Source organism: Drechmeria coniospora, chromosome 02 (genome assembly GCF_001625195.1).
Source record: "Drechmeria coniospora strain ARSEF 6962 chromosome 02, whole genome shotgun sequence".
Lineage (NCBI taxonomy): Eukaryota > Fungi > Ascomycota > Sordariomycetes > Hypocreales > Ophiocordycipitaceae > Drechmeria > Drechmeria coniospora.
Genome location: NC_054390.1, coordinates 4,745,947 through 4,759,612, shown reverse-complemented (window position 1 = coordinate 4,759,612; position 13,666 = coordinate 4,745,947). Strand labels below are relative to the sequence as shown.

The following is a 13,666-nucleotide window of genomic DNA, read 5'->3' as shown; positions in this document are numbered from 1 at the left end:
TGTACTCACCCTGCGGACAGTAGCGTAGGATCGACCCATGATCCACTCGTATCTACCCGTACCAACAGGACTCCTCCATGCTGTACTTACTTGCACCTACTACCATACTTATAACTACACCGACATGACAGTACAAGCCTCTCAACTACCTAAAAGCACGCAAATGTACATGTACGTTTCACCAGTGCAAGTACCTTCAGCTACCGCTCGCCATGAGCCTCATTTCTGTCATGGCGCCGCTGCCGCGTGCCGACTCACATGCCAACTTGGTTCTTTGTGCTTCGGCAAACATCACGGCACGAGTCGGAAGCAGATAAGCACTAGCAGTAGATGTATGTCACCCTAGACTCCATGTAATCCTGAATCCGTTGACTGCGTGGCACGTATCACTCCACTCATTCGGAACGAATGAGTCTACAATTGCCAGCACGTAGAGAAAGTGCTGTACATGCAAGTTGTTTCCTACGAGCAGCTATTATTACATGGAAGTGAAGTAATAGGGCGTAGTAGTTCAAGCAATACCCGGAGGAAATGTCCAGCTAATCGCCCAGGCAGGATGTCTGAATGCCCATCTGCATCAGCAAACGAGTCAGTCGTACTGCGCCGTCGCATACAAGTCCCTCAAGCAAGAGTCGGTCAGGGGGCGGGGGGCTTGAAGCAACATATGGTCACACGCAACCTTATACAGGGCGTCAATGACACCCATCCGCATCAACCAGCGAGATGGTCGTCTCGTGGGTAACGGTCGGTAGCTCAGGCAATAGCTGTAGACCAGAGTCCAGGAAGCAGCATCAAGCCGCTCGCATCTGTCTGTAGGGTATCTACAACACGTATTAGCATCAAAGCAACGAGCTGGTCAACTCGTGATTGACGTCTTGTAGTTCGGGCAATAGTCTGTAAACATGAATGCATGAATCAACATCTGGCTACCTGCAACTTGCTGCGGGGTGTCCGCGATGCTCATCAGCATCAAGACAACGAGACGGTCACACTCGTGGTTGGCTACCTATGTTTCAAGCAATAGACTATCCATCAACCGGGATCAAATACTAACATCCGGCCATTCTCGCCCTGCTGTAGGGTATCCGCGATGCTCATCTGCATCAAGGCAACGAGACGTTCCTACCACTTCGTTGAAGAGGAGCAGTTCAAGCCAGAGTTTGCCAACAGGGATCGTTGAAGCAATATCTGGCTACTCGCACCCGTGTACAGTGTGTTCGTGACACACATCTGCAGCAGCAAGACTGGGAGAGATGGCTAACCTCGTCTCGTAAACCGCAAGTTTTCGTTCCCTACCACGCCACGGTTCACATTTCCAACGCCCGTAACCTGGCCACTGGCGCCGGGAAGCATGATGTTCTCAAAGTTGTCCGCCATGAGCTGGACGCCGCTGACGAATCCCCTCTCGTCAAATTCACAATGGCCGCCGTTGGGGGAGTTGTCGACCGTCTGAAGGGTATTGGTCTGCTGCCTGCCCAAGCCGGCGTTGGCCGCGGCCTGTTCGTAGGCCGCGATGGACTGGGGAATGGATTCCTGCAGGGAGTCGAGCTCCTTCTTCGTCGACTGGAAATGGATGCGAGTGTTCGCCATGGCCGCCGCCGCATCGGCGTTGAAGCTCACCTGAGGGGCCATGGCACCGCAGTTGAGCAGGACACCCGTGTTGGGGAACTTGTCCATGTGGCCGGGCATGAAGAACCCGGAGAGGGTGAGGGCGCCGCCGCTGACGCCGGTGAAGAAGACTTGGGATCGGTTGAAGGCGACAACCTTGGGGAGCTCCTGGGTGACGAGGTCGGCGACGGCCTGGGAATGAGCAACGCCGTCCGGCCGCTCCTGGCCATTTCGATCGGCACCACCCCATTTGCCGTTCTTGTCGGGCGAGAGGACGGCGACGCCCATCAGGTTCGCCCTAACACCTTGGTTGGGGAAGTCGAAAAAGGACTGGCCCCCGTCCCCGTGGAGCAAGACGTTCATGCCGATGGAGCCGCCATCGTTGGCGGCGGCCGTGCCGCCCTGGACGCCCGACGTTGTCGTGAACTGGTTGGCGGGAGCGCTGACCTTGTATCGAATGGGAAGACCGCTGTTGACAGTTGGTTATTCAAGCCTTCACCGGAGAAGGGAGGAGGCTGGAGGCGAGCAGAGGAGGAGAGCAGAAGAGGAGTGAGGTGAGAGGAGCGAGAGGAGGAGATGAGATGAGAGTGCACGAATGCGTGCCTTGGCCGACTGGGGGTGGCTTGAGCGATGGTAGATGAAGTGAGGGCATTTTGAGAGAGGGGGGCCTGGTGGTGGGTTGGGCAAGTTGGTGGGTGAATTGGGGGTTGATGGCGATGAACGTACTTGATCTGCACTGTTTGGTCCAGTATGGTTGAGCCATCCTGGGCGGTGGAAATACCGCCAGCCGATTGCGTCGCCCGAGACTTTCCACCACCACCAGTCCTACCACCGCCTGTCCTGCCACCGCCTGTCCTCCCTCCACCGCCGCCTGTTTTACCACCACCACTGCCTCCCGTTCTGCTGCCACCACCACCACCACCACCAGTTTTACCACCACTGCCGCCGCCGCCGTTTCGGTTCCCCTTCCCGCCGGTGCTGCTTCTGCCGCCACCGCCGACTCCATTCCGGGTTCGTGAGCCACGGCCGCCAGAGTTTCGGTTTCCGTTGTTTTGAGCAGCTGCCTCGCCAAAGAACAGCAGCAAGGCCAGCGCAACGACGAGGACGAACGAGAGAGATGTGTGCTTGGTCTTGAGCATGTTGTCAGAGCGAGAAATGTCCGAAAGCAAAAAGGTACGAGCTGGTTTCTTGTCTTCTCGAGACCATATTGAATCTTGCAGCGAAGCCGATTTTTAAATGACAGGCAACCAAGGAGCCGTCGGGAGAACATGCCGAGCTTTGGGTTTTGTAGCCGGGTGAAAAATCGCAAACGCAAGTTTCACCTTTGCCAGTGCTCCCGCATCATGACGCTCGCAACGTTTCGCCAGTTTCGTCGTCGGTCTCGCCGGGGGAATCATTCCCTGGCCGAGTCGTGCGAAGGCGTTACGGGAGACGGTGAAAGGTCATCAAAGCCGTCGGCCAAAGGTTGCCTGCTTCACCGGATGCGACTAATGACCGAATCGTTCGACACCGTCCGCTCGGTGAGCAACTACTCTTCATACGAGGCGATGCCCATATCCCGTGTGCCTTCAGCCATTCTGCGACGACGAGCGCAGCCGGCGGGTAGGAGACGGTGAGTGCCATTCCTACGACAAACGAGTTACCTAGCGACAAACATGCCCATTATGCCCATTCAAAGCCCATCCGAAACGCCCCGCTGAACGACCAACACTGTGCGGAGCACATCCATCCGGTCCGTGACGTTGTGGACGGCGTCTCGAAGCTACAGATCGTGCAGCATGAAATTGCTCAAATTATCGTCCTCCCACCACGCGACCCCGTCACCCATGACGATGTGCGCCCCATCCGTTTCCACGTCTTCCATGCTCATGAGGTGGGCCGAGTTTGCGTACAGCCACGGAGTGAAATGCAGCGTCAGGTTGGCTTCCTCCCAGTCGGCGCTCCATGGCGAGTCCCGCGCGCAAGGTTTGTCCGACGTCCTGTACGAGAGCGTGCTCACCGGCGCTTCCTGCCCACCGTCCGCCGTGTTGATGGTGATTTCGGGTGACGTCGTGCCGCTAATCTCCAGCATGCAACTTTCCCCGCCGCCGTCGTCGTCGACGGCTGGCGTGAGCGATGGGCCCAGCAACCCCGTCGTCGTCCTCTCCGAATCCCCGCTGCACTTGAACTGCAGGATTTCCCACATCAGCGGCACGCTGAGGTAAATCTTGGACGGCATCCAGTCTTCGACGTGCTCGCTTTCGGGGCCCGCCGGGCCGGCGGCGAGCTGAATCATCCTGTCGAGGGTGCGGTCCTAGGCCGTCGGTCAGCAGCTCGTCCCATGCACGTGCGCGTGCGAATCAAGGCATACCAGCGTCCGGCAGGCGTTCGAAAAGTGCACGAATCGTTTCAGGAACCTCTTGCACTTGGCAAAGTCGGCGTTGGATTTGTGCTTGAGCTTCGGCGCCGCCGCGCAGCAGTAGTACAGATGCACCGTCGCCGCGATGGCCGCCGCGTGGGCGAAGAACGGGTCGGTCAAGGGTACCTGCCGGTCCATGATCATGTCGATGAGGCGAACGATCCAGGTTGAGTGCAGCAGGGCCAGCTCCGACGACCTCCTCCAGAAGGTGTTGGGGATCGCCAGGTTCGGGTTGTGCTGGGCGCCGATGATGTAGAGGAAGGGGTGGTGGAGGACGGTGTTGATGGCGTGGTACGTCACCTGCTCCTTCAACCAGGGCGCCCAGTAGCTCCGGTTGATCCTCAGCTCCTCGACCTTGCGCTGGTAAAACTTGGCCGAGTCGTAGCGGTGGCACATGGGGATCCTGTGCTCCGTCTCCATGAAGTCGGACAGGACCTTGGCGTACGTCGAGTCGCGCCGCCACGGTTCTCGGAGTATGTTCTGTGCGCAGTCGGAGACGTATTTCCGAACCTGGCTCCAGACCCATCCCAGATGGACGCTGGTGTTCCAAATGCCCTGCTCGTCCCGATCGGAGCATCCCAGCTCATCCCTGGGCAAGGACGGCCTCTGTCGCCCGAGCTCCGCCTGGTCCCCGTCGGTGGAGAGAGAGGTCGGGCGCCAGGTGTCGGTCGGGACCCGCAGCAGGCCGTCCGTCCGGCCGTAGTACTGCTCCAGCAGCTGGAGGCTCCAGAAGACCCTCCTCTTGCGCTCCACTTGGCCCTCTCCGGCGGCGTAGGCCGACTCCAGGTCCAGGCCGGCCGTTCGACACAGCTGCAAGGCGACGCCGAGGTGAAACTGTCCGAGTTGGAAGCTCCCATCTGCAACGGCATTAGTCGAACGACGGATGGCATGACGGGCGGCAGCTCTGCAGCTCTCGTTCGCCTTGGATGCGTACCGATAAAGTAGGAGTACGATAGCAAGCACAGGCTTTCGACCGTGACGAGCTCGACGGAGCCGTTCAATATGCGCGACATGACCAAGCTTCGTGCCTTGTCGCGGTAGAGCTGCTGCTGCATCTGCTTTTGCTTCTCCGAGAAGCGACACGTCAGCACCTGGATACTGCAGGCAAGATCCCCGGGGATGGCGCCGTAGTCGCCGACGTCCTCGCGCTCGAAGCACCAAATCGGCTGCCTGTGACAGTACTTGAAGTAGAGCTCAATGCTGGTGGCCATGTCGCACACGTTCTGGCGCGCCACGGGATCGTCGGCGCCAAACCCAACCGTCGGCGTGCCGATCTCCGGCTCGAGGGGAGCCGAGACGGAGGTGGAAGCGGCCGCCGGAGCGGGAGCAGGGGGCGTGACCGAGTATGACTTCTCCGACGAACCCAAGCCATCATCAAAGGACGGCTCCGGGCGGGATGCGCGGTTTGCCCTGGAAATCACGTCAGAACGGCATGTCGGCAGACAGCGTCGTACGGATTCGCATGTACAAGCTGCCGCTGATGAGAAGATTCAACTTCTCCTCCAAGTGCGCCAACCTCTCCTCCTGGTCGTTATTGTCAGGATAAACACATCACCTCGGCCAGAAGTGCGCCGCGTGAACGTACGGATCGTTCTCCGTGCGAGGGTCGTCGTATGGCCGGGTAGGAGCAGGCCTGGCCGAGCCGCGAGCAGCTCGAGCAAGCTGGCTTCTCGCCGGGGCATCGCGTCTTCTTCCTCCTGCGTCTCCATCAGCATGCCGGACGGGAGAGGGAACGAGACGGGTCTGACGATGACGAGGGACGATGGCGAGGACGGGATCGGGGCAGACCAACCGGCAGGCGTGGCAGGCGTGGTGAAATCGTCGCCTCCCACGAGAGCTGGCACAGGTGTCGGGCGGTGTCATCATGTCTCTCAGCCCAAGCGTGTGGCCAACGTTACCCGATGATGATGACCTCGGGAAAGTCGACCGTCTGGTCTGGTCTGTTCGGATCTGGCCAGGATGAGCCTCGTGTGAATAAATACGCAATGCCGTCTCGGCTCTGTTCCGACAGCGGAGGGGACGTTTCTCGAGTTCCAAGCGGGGTTTGCCAAGTGGTTCCCCTTTCGAGCTAGTGATGGTTGGGTACGCACGAGTAGCAATCGAACAGCCACCCGGGATCGAGTCGCACCTTGATTTGCTGGCCGCATGACCAACCCAACCCTCTCCCTTTCCTCCCACCCTTCGGATGAACGCGTAGGGCATGTAATACGACGAGGCCTGAACATGTCATCCACCGGCATGTCCGTCTACGTCGTGCACGACGATACGGGGAGGGCAGGGTGAGCGTGACGAATTCGTTGGCGTCTGCCGCCATGCACGCTGACAGTGTGTGTGCTGGTATCGGTTGACCACGATAACGTCTCCAGGGGCCCGCGTACCGCTCGTGTGCGCTGAGGGTCGCCGCCAGTGGCCACTGGCAACAGCTAAGTGACAGTCAGGTCCGCGGTCGATGGCTGGCCACGATCAGCAGAGGGTCCTGGAGAGGCTAGAACCAGCCCACTGTCCATGCGCCACGGTGCCGACCAGCAGGCCACCAGCAGGCACCAGGTGTACATGCAGTTACTTTATTTAACCGCCAGCTAGCGTCAGAAGATGGTGTCCTCCACGTGCATCATGTACACATCGTGGGTAGTGCAATCTGCCGCACACGTAAGTACATCGAGGTGTTGGGAGTGTGGGAGTGTGGAATTGTGGGAGCGTGGTGGATGTGGGATTGTGGAAGTGTGGGAGGGGTCTGGGAGTGTGGGAGCACTATTATAGTGTGGGAATCGTGGAAGCGTTGTAGTGCTATAGTAGTGCAAGGTGCGAGGGAAGGATAGGCGAGCGATGGCCCGCTTGGCTAGCGTAGCTGCTCTAAAGTAATCGCCCGAGGCTCCAATACCTGCTACTGGTAGCACAAGGACGCTATTAACACTTGCTGTGACTTCATGTCCCTCAGCACACCAAAGTTCATTCCCGCCGAGGGACGGTGAACGAGCGAGCATTCATCACGCGGGAGCATCGGGCTTCACAACTTCGACGACGGTCCACGCAGCTCAGCCAACTCTACCCTCGGCCATTCGGGATTGAGTCTCGGGTCCGGACGTTCTCTGTCCCAGGCCCATTTCCTTTGCAGCTCGTCCGACAGAGAACCCTCGAGCATTTGCAGGACGTATTTGCCCAGCACCGGGAAGAATTTGAATCCGTGAAACGAGCCGCAGGTGGCCAAATAGAGTCCCTTCGCCGCTGGATGCGGAGAGATGATAAAGTCGCCGCTCGTGGTGAAGGCATCCCTGCGTGGGACGAGCTGGTCAGTCCCCCTCCCATGCAACGCAAATCGCCGAGCGGCTGCCGTAGCTTACCAGCATATACGATGCTTTTCGAGCTTCCAATCGGCCCCCCGTTTTCCGAAAAACACATGGCTTGCATGCCGTACGTCTTCCTTAAGCCTTTCGCAAACCTTTCCTTGGCCGTAGTCTCGTTCTGATGGGGGGGCCGACAGAAGGCGGCCAGGCAGGACCTCCACCGTGTTCTTGAATATCGTTTGTCCCCACCACTTCAGTTCCCCGTCCTTGGTCGGCGGAAGACTGCCGATGAAGGCGCCTGCCTTGTTGGTTAACGCACCAGGTATGGCCGGCATGTGGCATGGCGAAGAAGTCCGGCATGACGAGGGAGAGCTGGCCTACCTGTATCGGCCGTGTACCCCTGGAAGCCCACGGGCATGGAAGCGAACCTCTCGAGCGACTCGCCATCAAGCTGCGCGATACCCGTCGTGATGCCGCCTGCGACGATTCTTGGTCCCGCCCGGAGGTCGCGCACACCGCTGCGAGCCGCGCTGAGCTCGAGCAGCTTCGGGGTGAAGGCTCCGGCGCAGAGGATGACATGGGACGCCGTCAGCGTGCCACCGGTCGTCGTTTGAACTCCGCGGCAAGAGCCAGAGTCGTCCAGCAGCACCGTCGCCACCTCGGCCATCTCGTACCGGACGCCTAGCTCCATGGCCTTGCGGGTGACGGCCCGCAGACAGTCGCCGGCAGCGGCCCAGCCGCTTGTCTTGTTGACGAGGACCTCCTTCACGCCCGTGTAATCGGCCTCGTCGAAGAGCCCGTCGTACATCTTCCGCGCCACGTGGACGGGCACGACGGTAATGTCCGCTTTCCGACCCAGCGTCTTGTAATTTTCGACGACATCCTTCGCAAAATCGTTGCGGCAAATCCAGTAGACGCCCGTCTCGTGGAAATGCGGCATCCAGAGCGGATCGGTTCGAAAGACGTCTTGCGCTTCGAGTGCCAGTTGGCAGTAGACGAAATCTTCGTAGTCGGCACGCACAACCTTGTTCCAATCCCACGAAGCGGCGACACGACTGTCGGCGTCAAAGGGATCCCGATCCACCAACGTCACCGAAGCATGAGGGTCTCTCTTGATAAGGTGGTACGCGGTGGACACTCCAAAAACGCCTGCTCCGATGATGAGAAACGACTCGTTGCTCGACGCCATCTCGGTCAATGGCGAGGCGGCAAAATCCAGAGTCGCGAGCCGCTACGGGGAATTTTTGCCGAAGGCGAGGAGTCGAATGAGGCCACCTTATCAATGAGAATTAGACGCTTCATCTTCAACAGCGTAATCTCGCGCAAGCCACCTCGGAGCCGAGGGCCCTGCCCAACCGACCACTTCCCTATCTAGGGATCAAGCTCCAATATCGCCGGCCGCTCGATTGGCTCTTCCGTGAGGGCGGTCCGACCTCGGCCTGGGTCCATGAATGACCGATCACATGATGAAACCGAACAATCACACGCACACGCAGACGAGAACGCGTACGCGAACTAATGCACGGCATGCGATAAGCCCCCCCTGACGAGGAAACGGGAATGGGTGTGGAGCCTCATCATCACCAACCTGGCCGGCGAATGTCAGCCGCCATTGCCGGACGTCACCGGTCGAAATTCTGCTGCTCGGCGGCTCCATGTTGATACCGGACCCTTCGTGGCTGCTTCTCAGCCTATCTCTCACAACGGCCTAGTGGGCGTGGTTGCGCTCTCGGCACATCGCTCTCGAACGCCGATCATGTGACCGGCCCTCCCAACGGCGTCTCCCTTGGCTGCCGGCGTTGCACTTCCGACGGCCGAATGGAGTCCCTTGACGCCTCTATCGTACGCCGCACGTTTGTTGGCTTCGCTGGTTTTAAACCGGGATGGGATAATGGACTAGATGGTAGAAAAGGATGCGTCTCCTCTCGACTGTCGTTTTGAGGGCTGATATCATTTTGCAACCACCGGAAGATTAAAACCGTCCAATCGCACTTGCACCAACTGCACTTGCACCGAGATGGCTCAGTCATTCTTCTCGAATTACCTCGGGCTCGGACGGCCTATGGCCGTCGAGCCAGACTCCAGCAAGCCTGTCCGGGCCTTGCCAGCCTCCTGGTACACTTCTCCGGACATGTATGAACTGGAAAGACGGGCCATCTTTTCGAAGAAGTGGCTCCTTACCACCCATAGCCTGAGGCTGACGAAGCCAGGCGACTGGCTCCGTTACGAAGTCGCCGGCTTCGACTTCATCGTATGTAGAGATCACAAGGGGAACATAAACGCGTTCCATAATGTCTGTAGGCACCGCGCTTTTCCTATTGTCACTGAGGACAAGGGCAACAGCTTCGTCTTCTCTTGCAAGTACCACGGCTGGTCGTACGGCCTGAGCGGGAACCTTGCCAAGGCGCCGGGTTATCAGGACCTCAAAGGCTTCGACAAGTCTCAGAATAATCTTCTTCGAATTCACATTCACGTCGACGACAAGGGATTCATCTGGGTCAATCTCGACGGCCGCGACAAGCCAGATGTTGCTTGGGACGACGACTTTGACGGCGTCGATCATCAAACCAGATTTGACTTGTACGACTTTGACCAGTACCAGTTCGACCACGTCTGGGAGATGGAAGGAGAGTACAACTGGAAGATTCTGGCGGACAATTACAACGAGTGTTACCATTGCAAGACTTCCCACCCCGACATACCCACCATTGCCGATCTCAGCTCCTACTCGGTCCAGACCAAGGACGGCCACATTCAGCATTTCGGCAATCCCACAAAGGAGCAAATCGAGCGCGGCTTCCGCGTGGCCTCTACCTACTACTTTCCCAATGCTTCCATGAACATATCGTATGTGAATCGCCGTCGTTACAATGACCATATTTCATTATGGACCTCTGACTTCTCTCCGCAGTCCTCATTTCTTTTTCATACAACGATTCGTGCCCAGAAGCCCGACCAAATCTGTCATGAAGTATGAAGTCTACAGGAACAAGAATTCCAGCGACGAAGATTTCGAGATCATAAGCTCCATGTACCGGAGAATCATGTCCGAGGATAAGTATCTTTGCGCAAACGCGCAGAAGAACCTCAACGCCGGCGTCTTCGTCAACGGTGAAATGCATCCGACGATGGAGAAGGGACCCTTATTCTTCCAGAAGACTGTGCGAGAACTTGTGCAGGCTCATTACAGCAGAGAAGTCGAATCCGAATGCGAGATATGGCCTGCTCGACAAACCCTCCCGAAGACGGCTGCGGCTAGTGACAAGGACATCAAATTTTGTTCGGCTGTGGACTGTTGCATGATTCCCAAGGAGATTGTTGCTTAGTTTACAGTGCATTTATTCTTGCTATAGGGTCTATTTCACATCGTTGCTGTTTCGGTCAGATTGACATAAGGTTGCTCATAGCGTTCCGTATGTAGTGGGCTTGCCCTTTCAGCAATGAGACAATGAACAACATGAACTGAATTCCGCCCCTTCTTTGGACAGGACGCTAAGGAGCTGCTGTCGTTGCCGTTTTAAGCCTCTGGCCGATGATTCCTGGTTCTGTAGGTGCCGCAGTAGTCCGTGATAGCCAGGCTTCATCCGTGTCATGTGCGTCAGAACATGAGAAACAGCATCAAAGCCTATCACGACGCTAATGATTCAGGTATGGTGTTCATATGCTGATTGTGGGCCAGCGAATCAAAGATGGAACTCAATGGAAATGTATCTACAGTCTATGGACCCTTCCCAACGCTTTGAGTCGGTTTCCCTGAGGATCGAAGAGTGGCTCGGCGGCCACAGTCGCAGGAATGAGCCGTCCAAAGTACTCGATTTTGACAGCGTCTCCCTCGTTAACGCGTCGAGCTAGGGTTGCAAATGCGATCGGCCTGCCAATTGCGTGCCCAAATGCAGCACTGGTTATGTACCCCACAGGCCCTCCGTCCAGATACACGGGCTCTTTTCCGAGTACCATGGAGCAGCCATCATCAATGGTAAGGCAGCGCAGTCGTCGTGCACTCTCGTCTCTGGGACGGCGTTTCAGCGCATCAGCTCCGACGTAGCCACCCTTGTCATCCTGGACGGCAAACTCGAGTCCAGCTTCGTACGGGTCGTGCTCTGTGCTCATATCAACACCCCAGATTCGTACGCCTTTCTCCATTCGCAACGAACATAGAGCACTTTGCCCGGCTGCAATCATTCCATGCGGTTGACCAGCTTGCCAAATCGTGTCCCATAGACGTAAGCCGTGGTCGGCACTGGCATGAATTTCCCAGCCGAGTTCCCCCACGTACAACATGCGTATCGCAACAGTTGGTATGCCGCCTATGCTTACATGCTTGGCTTGCAGACGAGGGTGCCCTGCGGTGCCAGGTGGCTCATCGATGCACATCGCAGCCATCACATCCTGCGATCGTGGCCCCCATAGTCCGAGACAACAAGTGCTGCCTGTGATGTCTCGCACCTGAACAAAGCGCCCTGGAGCCGCTCTCGTCTGCTCTCGGGCTTCTCTTGAAAAGTAGGCCAAGTCCGTCGGGCCGTTTGCATGAACCTGGAATGAATTATCGAGGACTCTGATGACAACAATGTCGCTACGAATGCCACCATGGTCATCGAGGAGCAGTGTGTAAGAAACGGACCCTGGCTTTCCGGAAACATCACTTGTGGTCAGTCTCGTCAACAGATCAACGGCCCCTGGGCCAGATATCTCCAGCCGGCACATGGAAGTCATGTCGTAGACGGCCACGGCAGTCCGTGTTTTCCATGCCTCTGCAGCTACTATTGGCGAGTAGTATCTGGAAGACCAAGCATCACGTTTGCGTGGTTGCCACTCGGCTGGTAGCTTGTTGACCAGCGTTTTATTCACCTCGTACCATTCTGGACGCTCCCAAGCGGAGGCTTCGAGGAAGACAGCACCAAGCTGTTGTTGGCGGAGATAGAACGGACCGAGGCGCAGGTTTCGCGGCGAATTCCGCTGCTGAAATGGATGAACAATGCTATATACCTCTCGGAAGTTCTGTTGAGAAGCCTCGTTCACGTATGATGGAGTGAGCTGGGTCTGTTCAAACCTGGAAAGCTCACAGCAGGAGAGATCGAGCTGAGACTTTCCGATGGTCATGAGCTCTGCCAGTGCTCGCGCGACGCCTGCTGAATGAGTCACCCACACAGCCTCTGCCACGTAAAATCCATCCAGAGCAGGTGACTGTCCCACGAGGGGGAAGCCATCGGGTGTGAAGGAGAGAACGCCATTGAATCCATCCTCAATATCGGCATCGCCCAAAGCGGGTAGGAGGTCTTGAGACAGCTTCCACGCCGCGTCAAAGTCGGCCGGGGTAAATTTAAGGCGAGACGGCATGTTGCGCTCGTCGACATCTGACGGCGTGGTGCTCAACAACGATGCGGCCACCGGCATTGGACGATGGCCATAATAGCCGATGCCGTATCGTTCACCAAGTTCACGAAAGTATAGGTCGTTGTCTTGATGGCGCAATATTGGTAGGCTCGCCCCATCTGGGAGCGAATTTCGACCAATCTGAGCAGGTACAGCGGTGGTCTTGACGTATTGATGGGCCATGGGAAGCAAAGGAATAGGCAAGCCGGCGAGAGCACCGACCTCGACGCCCCAAAAGCCGGCGCAGGAAACAACAATGTCGGCGGGAATTATGCCTGCCTTCGTTACAATTCCCGTGACGTGGTCATTGGCCTGTTCGATGCCGGTCACTCGGGTGGACCAAAGGTAGCGAACGCCTGATTTGCGCGTGCGTGATACCAGAAGCTGGACCGTGGCTGCGGCCGATGCGAGGCCGTCACTCGGGATGTGTAGGCCGCCAAGAACCAAGTCTCTGTTCAACAGAGGGTAGAGCTTCAAGCATTCGTCGGCATCGACTAAACGTGTGTCTACCCCCCACGAGGTGGCGAATCCGTGCTTTCGCTTGAGCTCCTCCAGCCGCTCAGGGGTAGTGGCCACTTCGAGACCTCCCACTTGATTGAAACATTTTCGACCGTCAAACTCCAACGATAGAAGTTTCTCCACCGTGTACTGCGCAAACAGAGTCATCGTCCTCGAAGGGTTGCTGGCAAAGCACAAGCCTGGCGCGTGGGAGGTGGAGCCGCCGGGCATGTGTTGGGGCCCTTGATCGACTACGGTAATATTCATCCATCCTCGCGAGACCAGTTCGTCCGCAAGGTTGGTGCCCACGATTCCAGCTCCAATGATGACGACGTTTGACATCGGTGTCATGTTGTGCATGCTTTGGTGAGGAGCAGTATTTCCTCGAAAGTTTGCACAGAGAATTCCACTCCTCGCAGTATTGCAACAATGACGCAAATGGACTACATGGAGGAGGTTCGTGTCACGTCACGCCGGCTGGCATTTTCTCGGAGAACGACGGTCA

The 13,666-nt window shown here is 57.3% G+C and overlaps 5 protein-coding genes across 5 annotated transcripts; 1 reads left to right on the top strand and 4 right to left on the bottom strand.

Annotated features, from left to right (window-relative positions):
• Positions 1-753: 753 nt before the first annotated feature.
• Positions 754-2,747, bottom strand: DCS_04407 (uncharacterized protein; the record flags this gene model as incomplete). Its single annotated transcript, XM_040801717.1, has 5 exons — positions 754-821; positions 931-1,006; positions 1,055-1,192; positions 1,297-2,077; positions 2,335-2,747. 5 exons carry the CDS (start codon positions 2,745-2,747, stop codon positions 754-756), a joined length of 1,476 nt encoding a protein of 491 aa, XP_040656750.1.
• A 623-nt stretch (positions 2,748-3,370) lies between these two features.
• On the bottom strand, positions 3,371-6,208 carry DCS_04406 (uncharacterized protein; the record flags this gene model as incomplete). Its single annotated transcript, XM_040801716.1, has 4 exons — positions 3,371-3,901; positions 3,959-4,863; positions 4,941-5,416; positions 5,592-6,208. The coding sequence occupies 4 exons, from the start codon at positions 6,206-6,208 to the stop codon at positions 3,371-3,373; spliced, it is 2,529 nt and encodes an 842-aa protein (XP_040656749.1).
• An 805-nt stretch (positions 6,209-7,013) lies between these two features.
• DCS_04405 (uncharacterized protein) lies at positions 7,014-8,479 on the bottom strand (the record flags this gene model as incomplete). The annotated part of the gene is made up of 3 exons (XM_040801715.1): positions 7,014-7,278; positions 7,348-7,588; positions 7,672-8,479. 3 exons carry the CDS (start codon positions 8,477-8,479, stop codon positions 7,014-7,016), a joined length of 1,314 nt encoding a protein of 437 aa, XP_040656748.1.
• An 828-nt stretch (positions 8,480-9,307) lies between these two features.
• Positions 9,308-10,616, top strand: DCS_04404 (naphthalene -dioxygenase subunit alpha; the record flags this gene model as incomplete). Its single annotated transcript, XM_040801714.1, has 2 exons — positions 9,308-10,137; positions 10,202-10,616. 2 exons carry the CDS (start codon positions 9,308-9,310, stop codon positions 10,614-10,616), a joined length of 1,245 nt encoding a protein of 414 aa, XP_040656747.1.
• A 385-nt stretch (positions 10,617-11,001) lies between these two features.
• DCS_04403 (N,N-dimethylglycine oxidase) lies at positions 11,002-13,521 on the bottom strand (the record flags this gene model as incomplete). The annotated part of the gene is made up of 1 exon (XM_040801713.1): positions 11,002-13,521. The coding sequence occupies one exon, from the start codon at positions 13,519-13,521 to the stop codon at positions 11,002-11,004; it is 2,520 nt and encodes an 839-aa protein (XP_040656746.1).
• Positions 13,522-13,666: the final 145 nt, after the last annotated feature.